Genomic DNA, 9,506 nt, shown 5'->3' on the forward strand with positions numbered 1-9,506 from the left:
AGATCATGGATATTTTTACTACTAAAATCAATATCAACCTACAGGAAGAGAGAACACAAAGAAATATACCTTCTGTTCTTTTACGCTTTGCTTAGGTTCATGTGGACAAGGGTTGGAACAAGATGCCAAAGTGATTATAGATGTAATGTCAATGGTAGACTAAAATGGAATAAAGCAGAACTGGATAAGAATCTTTAACCATGGCCTCTTCTGAACAGTGCCTGACATTTCTCGTCACATTACTCATTCCCCTCTGTGTCAAGGGGCAAAGAGTAGCCGCAAATGGCCCTTCAAAACACACAACAGCTGGAACATAGGGCAAAGATGACTGAAGCAGTTGCAGGGTGGGTAGGGAGGGGGGCACAAGATGAGCAGCTGCACCTTGAAGCCCCTATCTGTACTGTAATTTATAAACTCTAGCAATTTAAATGTTCAACGAATGAGAAACTTCTTTACCTCAACATATCTATTTAGAAAATATGGAATTAGAAATCCATTAAAGGGATACTATGGATACCATTTTTTTTGTCTCTGTGTCCAGCATGAAGCAAGTTAGAGGTAGTTCCACGAACCGATGCTAACTAGTGTTAGTACAATGACTGGAAGTGAAAGACTTCCAGTCATTGCGCTAACACTAGTTAGCAATTGTGCTAGCGCTAGTTACAAATTCCTTCAAACTTCAAGAAGAGACATGCTGTATGCCCACTTTGTTTGTGGGCATTGAATATGCTCACTTCTTAATCCTCATGCTATGGGTCACAGTAGTGTCGTGGAAGTATACTCTGTATCAGTGAACAAAGCTGATGGAACAGATCAGAATATTTAGATTAAAATGATGATCAACTATTATTTCTTCACCTTTTAAGCACAGAAATGTGCACACGGCCGTAGACCTACGCTCAAATGTTCCAAAATGCAATTAGTCAGAAAACACTATTCTAAAATGCTCACTGCACATGCGAGCGGTTTCATGGACAGAGATAGAAATATCCATTTGAAATGTTGAAAGAACAGGAGAGATCTACAGAGAACAGGAGAGTGCATATGAGGAAGTCTTTATAAAATATTTGCCTCCACGTTTCTGTGGTGGGATTTGGCCTACAGGCTACTTTGAAGCAAGGTAAGACATGGCTCATAATATAAAGTAAAACTTCCAGGTTTCAAACAATGAAGGAACAGAAAAAATATAGCAAATCTAATCATAGGCCTAACTGGTAGATGGAAAGGCTTCCCCCCCATAAAACGTCTCAATTAAATGTTAACTAGCTACAGAGCAGCCTATGCCTACCTGGCAGAACGATATGATTATTTGCATCAATCCAGTGGCCATTTGTTTGCAAACACCATTTAATGTATGCTATAGAAACATCACTAACCAAACAACAGTGCTAGGTACCTGCACAGTTGAATTAAAGGGTAACTACACAAATTGTTTGACATTTCTTMGATTTTTCTCAGACCTCAAAAGTGGTCTCCTGATGTGGTTTAAGCATTGTTATGGATTTAGGACACCCAAGTTTGTTGTTTTTCTATTAAAAAGCAGAAAATGTTTGGAAAAATCTGAAACCTGTGAATTTCTGATGCAGTTGACAGTCTCATTAATCTATTTCAATAGCAGGCCTACTTACACAATACAGCTTGGGTTGTCCTGACTGAGAGAGACCAATATGAGATTGATCATTTTAGGTCATTCATAGTGTGTGTCACTGTTTGTCATAGAATTTTTCTATGACCGGGCGGGTTGTTTCCTTCACTGGGTGGGTCGTTGGGAAATGTTTTGCCAAAGTAGAGTATACCCACTTCTACCACTACAGTACTGCTTGTGATCAACTCCTCATTGAGAAATAAACATGTTAATTGAACAGGTTCCATCAGTCCAAAAGAAAATATCAAAATGTATATGTTCTCATAGATGTGACAGAGAGTTGGGGTTATGGCAAGTTGCAATAGCTTCATGGTTAGATGTATTCTGGGGCCAGGGAATTCCACCCCATCCAATATAAATTTTACCAACAAGATAAAATACATATCTGTTGGAATAACCTATCAAATGTATTGTTCTGACTCCTTCTCAGATTCAAATATATAGACCCGGAGCATAACTGTCTCTTCCATATAGACCTACATTAAAGACACGTTGGCACATATTAAGCACATAAGTCTTTCAAAGTGTCAATCAATTCCCAGGTGGACATATTCCAGAAAAGGGAGATGGATTTAGGTCAAATTGTGTTATCAAGGAACATTGCTACTTGCTGCCTCTGTGCGAGTTCATGCAGTAGTACAGAACGTATTGTGGTAGGCGTTATCGCGAGACTGGTCCATTAACAACCTGCTTGACACACAGCACTGAGTGCAGCTTGCCTGCCTGGGTCGAACTGAGCTAAAGAAACGACAGGAGAAGCTGCGAACATCTGGCCTAACATCATGAAAGGACGTCGGAACATTTAGAAAAATACGGTGACTTGGCAAATATCTGTAAGTATTGCGTTTTGACAATGAAAATGTTGAAACCGAAAGTTATAATACCCAGCGCTACCTCCGTGCAGCGCAGTTGGCTTGGTCAGCGACAGTTGCTGAGTTCCTTTGCTGTTAAAGGCTTCATGCCATGCATTACGACCATGTAGGCTTATCTTCCTGCGTTCTTGCCTGCTTGTAGTTTTCCTTACGTTAAAACAGGCCAAACTAGTGCGCGTAAAGTAAATTATTGTATGGTCGGGTTTATTATAGGTTAGGCCTAATTAAAAGTATGATATGGACATTGACTTTTGTGCTTTTCGTCTGGTCTATTGCTATTTTATTTACTTTAAATGTTGCTACACCAATAGAAAGGTTTTTTTTTGTATATAAAGTCTGGTTGACCAGTGCGTAAATTGAACAACGACGCGTTATAAAGTTAACCACATTGACTGTTGTCAAGTGTTTTTTGTTACTTGAATAATAGACGAATTGTCGGAAAAAGTTTAATATTTTAGTGCTGGGACTGATGCAACCTCTGAAACAAGTTTCTCTTTTGTACGTAGCTCGATTCGGAGTAGACTAACATATGGTAAGGGGAGCACAGCTGGAGGTAGCGTTTCCAATGCGGTGATGTCAGAGTAGCTGACTCCACAGCTTGCAGTGTATTTAGCGAACAGAGCACCAGTTTACTCACTCCCCCGAGTTTTTTTTCTTAACCTTGCCCGATGGGCGAGTGCTGGTTTTCACAAGCCTGAGTGTTTGTCTGTCTATTTTGCGTTCTAGGTAAATTGAACGGTTCCTCATGATTGTTCAGTAAACACAAACAGCCGAATAGACAGAGTTTTGGTCTGTGTGTGCGACTGTGCCCGGTCCGTTCTGTCCGCATTTTCATGGGAAGCGCAAAAACTAATGATCAACTAATCGGACTGCTGTTGGTCACTGGAGAGAAAGGTAGGAGACGTTTAGTTACTGGATAACACTGATAAACAGACACCGCAAGTTGTAATCAAGAAATCTTAATAATATACAAATGTTACATTGATTAAGTAGGCATATTGATGCGTAAAGAAGTCGATATGAAAAGGATATTTACCATATTGTAATGGCGAAATTAAGTCCAATTTTAACTTTTTTTTGTTGACAACTGTGGAAGTCTCCCGTTTTGATTGCCAATGTTTGCTTTCCAGTGATAGACTACTTTGTCATTTTCTGCAAGTTTTATTATTTTTCCTGTACATTTCCTTTGGGGTTGGGATACTTTTGTTTGTAGTTGCCTCAAACACCAGATGAGTTGTTAACTCTCTGTGGCACCCTCTAAATGGCTGCATTTCGTTTATTCAATATCCAGTTTTTCCTGTTTTTCATCAGGTTATGAAGGAAGAATGGAGTTCCCAGACCATAGCCGTCAGTTGCTGCAGTGCCTGAGTCAGCAGCGTCACCAAGGTTTCCTCTGTGACTGCACTGTTCTCGTTGGGGAGGCGCGATTCAAAGCACACAGAGCCGTGCTGGCCTCATGCAGCATGTACTTCCATCTCTTCTACAGGGACCAGCCAGACAAAAGGGACGTTGTGCATCTGAACAGTGACATTGTGACAGCCCCGGCTTTCAGTCTGCTCCTTGAGTTTATGTATGAGGGGAAGCTGGAATTCAACACTCTGCCAGTGGAGGATGTCCTGGCTGCGGCCAGTTACCTTCACATGTATGATATAGTGAAAGTGTGCAAAAGCAAGCTGAAAGATAAGGAACTATCCACCCTGGATGAGAAGGTTAGCGAGGGGATAACACTGGAGAACTCCTCAGACAGCGAGCTGCACAGCAAGCAGCCAGGGCCAGGCCGGCGACAGACACGGACACAGCAGCCGCACCAGAGAGCCCCCCCGGGAGAGGAGTTTCACATGGACAACAGCAAAGTCAGGCTGGCTGTCACAGATTGTGATAGGTCTGCACAGAGCAGGCAGAAGGCAAATGGTCACCCTGGCAGGTCCCCGGACCTTGTAGGTGTCAATTATGTGTCAGCAGAGGCCGAGCCCTGCGTCCAAACAGCTGGAAAAACAAAAGCTGATGTCAGTAGTTCCACAGTATTGCTGTCCCAGAGGTCCCGGGCTTCAGATGACATGGACTGTGCTCTGGATTTGTCTTTCAAGCCACTGTCTAGCAGAGATCCCTTACACCCCTCCTATGTCTCAGGACAGCTGGCCCTCGACAGCCAGCAGCAGGGCACTGAGCCACTTGTTAAAGACGAACACGACTTGCTGTCAGAGCAGGAGGACAGTGAGCCGATGAGCCCGGAGAGCCAGCGCTTTGGGAATAGTGCCAGGAGCTCAGTGGTGACAGGGTTCACTGCCCTCTTCCCAGGCAACAACGGCTCCACGGCGGCCCTGCTCTCCCAGGAGGAAGACCTGATGGAGGAGGGGGAGAGCTGTGGGGGAAGGGAGGGCACGAGAGACAGAGAGGGCGAGGAGAGGAGGGGGAGGCTGCTGGGGGACAGTGAGGAGGAGGATGACCTGGCCTCCTCGGACATCTCCACTTCCAGTGGGGTGCTCCTGCCCCCGGGGCAACAGGTGTGTGTGTGCCCACTCTGCAGCAAAGTGTTCCCCAGTCCCCATGTGCTCCAACTGCACCTCAGCTCGCACTTCCGCGAGAAGGACGGGGCGCGCTCCAAGCTCTCCCCTGACGGCTCTGTTCCCACCTGCTCACAGTGTGGCAAGACCTTCTCCTGCATGTACACCCTGAAGCGGCATGAGCGCACACACTCTGGCGAGAAGCCGTACACCTGTGGCCAGTGCGGCAAGAGCTTCCAGTACTCTCATAACTTGAGCCGGCATGCCGTGGTTCACACACGTGAGAAGCCTCATGCCTGCAAGTGGTGTGAGCGGCGCTTCACCCAGTCTGGGGACCTGTACCGCCACATCCGCAAGTTCCACTGTGGCCTTGTCAAGACCCTCGCCATTGGATAAACCCCTCTCACCAGTGCCATGAAATAAGACAGAGTAACGTTTTATCACTCCCTGAGTACTACTGCGTATACTTTTCTAGTTATACATATTCACAAATGAATAATGACATATCCTTTTGGAATTCTACTCTGTGGCATTTCTTAAGTTAAATTGTAGCAACTTTAGAATGCACAAAACTGGATTTCACTGGAAAGATGTTGGGCTTTGACATTGGCCTATATGATTTAGTTGCACAAAACTAACATTCTTTTCAACTCAAGCTGGATGTACTGTATGTTAAAGGTGGACAAATCAGTTGCACTTGTCTATTTCTGTATTGGTACTGCTGAGCTGGATGAAGAGTGTTCTGCTGAAACATTTCTATGTACATACCTTATGTGCAAGGAAATTCTAGCACAATATCCTGAATGGATGAACAACGTCTGAGTAGTGCACATGGGGAAGGAGAAACAAAAACCGTCCAAGAGTAGCAGTATATTTTCTTTTTTAAATCCAACCTTATTTATTAGTCTACTTGCTTAACAGGAACAAATATCAAAAGGCACTGAAAAAATATTTGAAGTTGGAATACTGGATTTTTTTKGGGGGGTAGCTAGTATTTACATTTTCTTTATGGTAGGGATGAAGCAGACCATAAATAATGTTACCTAGAATAGAGAACTAAAAGAAAGATGAGTGGCAAGGGTTTTTAATATCATAGTAAAATGGAGCTTGTCCTGAAGGAATTACTTTTTTGCTGCACTGGCCTTTCAATGTTCATCACAGCTTGCTTAGAATCAGGCTGCTGAATGAACATTAGAAGTGAATTGTATTATCACCTTTACACTCTAGCATGATGCATACAGTTTCACTATGAAGTGAAAGAATGCCTGTATCACTGGTGCCTACTGAAATTCTTGACACTCCTGCTGTTCTCAGGCAAGCAAGAGACCTCTTGCCATCAATACAACTAAACTATGGGCCTTCAAAAACGTGGTTAGCACTTTCCGTTTACAGTGCATTAATACCAGGAAATAACTTGGTCACTCTGTGATAGTATGCCAGTTGACTAATCAGTGTACTTAGAAAAATGTAATAAATGTGCCATAAATCAAGCTTTTATTGATTACCGGTTGACTTCTACTTAGTAAGTCCAATTTCTGGGTTAATTTTCTGTATTTCGGCACTGTAAAAGAAAGGGTAACCACATGTGAATATTCCATTGCTGTCCATGTAATAATGCTGGAGGCATGCCCCGATAGACAGGGCAGAGAGTGGGTGAGGTGGTAAATATATACTCTGTGTGCCTCAGTGCTTCTCTGAGGAGATGGTGTACTGTGGATATCTTGTCGCCACGCTGTTCGTTCATCAGAACTTCATCAGTTTATTTCGCCCCTTGCATTTACTCTTATACTGTCCTATCTATTTTTCTGTTAATGTTGAAGTACTACTGATAATGTTTGAGTGAAACCTTTGGTGAAACTTAGCTTGACAGAGTCCTTGGACAGAATATGTACTTTGAGCCTGTTATGTGTTGGAAGGGTTTCATTGTAGTTGGGTTCATTTTGATGCTATACCTATGGATTCCTACAAGGTGAGTAGCACTAAAAGTCCAATAAATTAGTTTAATCTGTCCTGAGAAGACTTGATCAGAATTATTTATTAGTTTAACTTGGTTCAGGGTTTACTTTAGGTGTGATCTGTTAAGATGAGCTAATTTCTCTAAGCTTGAAAGACTGTTGATGTCTTGCCTTGGTATTGGGGATGTTTTTATTACTTTCTGCAAATCCTGTTACTGTAATGAATTGGTCTGTTAATGTATCTTACACAGAATTCTTAAATTAAGTATTCAAGATTTGTCTCACCAACCGTAGCGAAGCACTTGTTTTGAGCATGCATATAGTTTCAACACTGATATTGTCTAGGCTGCTATTTCTTACTATTTGTATATTTAATGTAAATATATATTCTATTTATCAGTGTTGTTTCTCTTTATTACAAGAACACATGTAGAGTTGAGAAAGCAAGGTGTCTTACGAAGGCTTCAATCTCTTAGGGAAGAGTTTAATGTCTTCCCTCCCCCTTGATTTGGGCTTCCTTTTCCTGTCACTCCAGTGAATTTGGTTTCCTTTTTATATTTAAGGTCTCATAGGCCATCTCTTCACTACATATCAGAAAAGGGAATAATATTGCTATGACTGCTGTTTCAGCAGAGGAAGCAGTTATTCACAAGCCCAAACACACTGATTATGGTATAGAATATCTCTAGAAATCCTACAATACGAGCATTGTTCTCCTGTCCCAGGTAGTTGTCAAGGGATCATTTTGCATCTCTGCTTTCGCTGTGGGGGAAAAAGTCAGCATGAGTCTCTCTTTGCACTTTTCGTATTGAATGGAGCCATTGGAATGTGAGAAATGCATTTAGCAATGGGAGATCTGGGAGACAGTAAACAGGTGCATTGTCTGGAGGCATCAAAGAACAGCCCTCAATTCCCAGCATGCATTAGATAAGTGCTTCATTGTTCTTTTATGTGGAGAGGATACCACAGCGACTCCATAGCATCTTAATCAACACAATCTCTCTTTAATTGTTGATGTTTCAAGAACCTGTTTGATTTGAGGTATTGCAACACTGATTAATTAGATTTTTATAATAGGAAAAGTAGTATGTAGGTAGTATTTATTAACATCCAGTTATACCTATTTCATCATCCTCCCACTGGAATGAGTTTCCCAATATTTCATGAAGCTGTGTGTTTTCAGAAATGTCATGTAGTGTTAACAATGAGTGGTATTTCAATCAAAACACAGGAATGTAGATTCATTCGTGTATTTTTCTCACTTTTGATTTTTTTTTTTTTTGCATGATGCCGTTGAAACAATGATTTATTGTTTTTCTCATGTACACATGCAGCTGTGCGGGGTTATAAAACGATGTAAAATCTTCTCGCTGGTTTCTCAGTCATTATTTATATCTCCAGGATCATCACAGAATGTGCCTTGCAGACACAAGTGTTGCCCCTGGAGTTGCCCTTTTTGTACACTGTAAGTTTGCCACAGACTGCTGTGATGACCATACAAACTTCTGTTAATTATTTAAAAAATTAATTCATGGTATCAAAATGTCAACAAAGCCCATTGTTTTGAAATCTTTGTAAAAGTTTTTAAATCAGGAATTCAATGTAATGTTAAGCAAACTGAAGGCAGTTATTTGTTTTGTTTGGCTCTAAGCCAAGTCCATGTTTAGGAATGAACCTAATTGTGTTCCATATGATGTCATGTTTAATGTGAAACACTGAGATATAGATTTAATTTATGTTTGAAAACTCATGCCGGTGCTCCTGATCGTGGGGTTATGTTTTCCTAATTCATGCTATAGGATTTTACGGTCTAGAACTGAGTATTAGGTTACATTTAATACTGGAATTGTGTCTTTGGCAGGTTAAGACTGTGAAATTGTGTGTAATCATGAGAAATATTTATTCAATTGTTTCTTGTGCAACATTTGTCTCAATTTTGATTTGTAAAATGAAAGATGCTACTAAGTGTCAATGGACATCTTTTTAATAGAATTTTTAGAAGTGCCATTAGAATGTAATATAATTTTTTAATAAGAAAGGTATATTTTATAGTAATCAATTGCTTCTGTGTTAGTGGTTTATAGATTAGGGGACAATCTTATGCAGAATTGACATTGTAGAACTCGAGGCAATTTATTTCTGTTTTGTTTGCGCTTTCCGAGTGTTTGTGTGTGTGCGTGCTGTGGAGATGTGACAATCTTGAGTTAGGTCTTTTATTAAAATTATGCATAGATTAAACAGAACCCTTTTCTGTGATTCTTGTGGATTCTTTCTTGTGTTTCCTCAACATCATGTGTATGTGTACAGCTCTGGCCACTTTGATTTAGTTCTTCAACCCTGTGTTTTGTTCTTTACTGACAGTCATACTAAATGGAGAAAGGATTTTCCTCCATAAATATGTATAATCATTGTCATGGGAAATTGAAGAAGTAATACTTACTTGATTTTTCCAGTACTGACCTTTTAGATATTGTCAAGGAGAGTCATTGTTGCCTGCGCACAAGCAACACCCGATCAGTGTGGGGGTAGT

General features: G+C 41.1%; 1 protein-coding gene across 2 annotated transcripts; it reads left to right on the plus strand.

Annotated features, from left to right (window-relative positions):
* Window positions 1-2,311: 2,311 nt before the first annotated feature.
* On the plus strand, window positions 2,312-9,232 carry LOC111963230 (zinc finger and BTB domain-containing protein 18.2-like). Of its 2 annotated transcripts, none has more exons than XM_023986535.2 (2): window positions 2,312-2,478; window positions 3,829-9,232. In XM_023986535.2, the coding sequence occupies exon 2, from the start codon at window positions 3,843-3,845 to the stop codon at window positions 5,415-5,417; it is 1,575 nt and encodes a 524-aa protein (XP_023842303.1). In that variant the 5' UTR covers window positions 2,312-2,478; window positions 3,829-3,842; the 3' UTR covers window positions 5,418-9,232. The 2 variants fall into 2 exon arrangements, with proteins under 2 accessions (XP_023842303.1, XP_023842302.1); XM_023986534.2 differs by lacking the exon at window positions 2,312-2,478 and adding an exon at window positions 2,516-3,411.
* The last annotated feature ends 274 nt before the right edge of the window (window positions 9,233-9,506 follow it).

This window comes from Salvelinus sp. IW2-2015, linkage group LG4q.2 (assembly GCF_002910315.2).
Source record: "Salvelinus sp. IW2-2015 linkage group LG4q.2, ASM291031v2, whole genome shotgun sequence".
NCBI lineage: Eukaryota > Metazoa > Chordata > Actinopteri > Salmoniformes > Salmonidae > Salvelinus > Salvelinus sp. IW2-2015.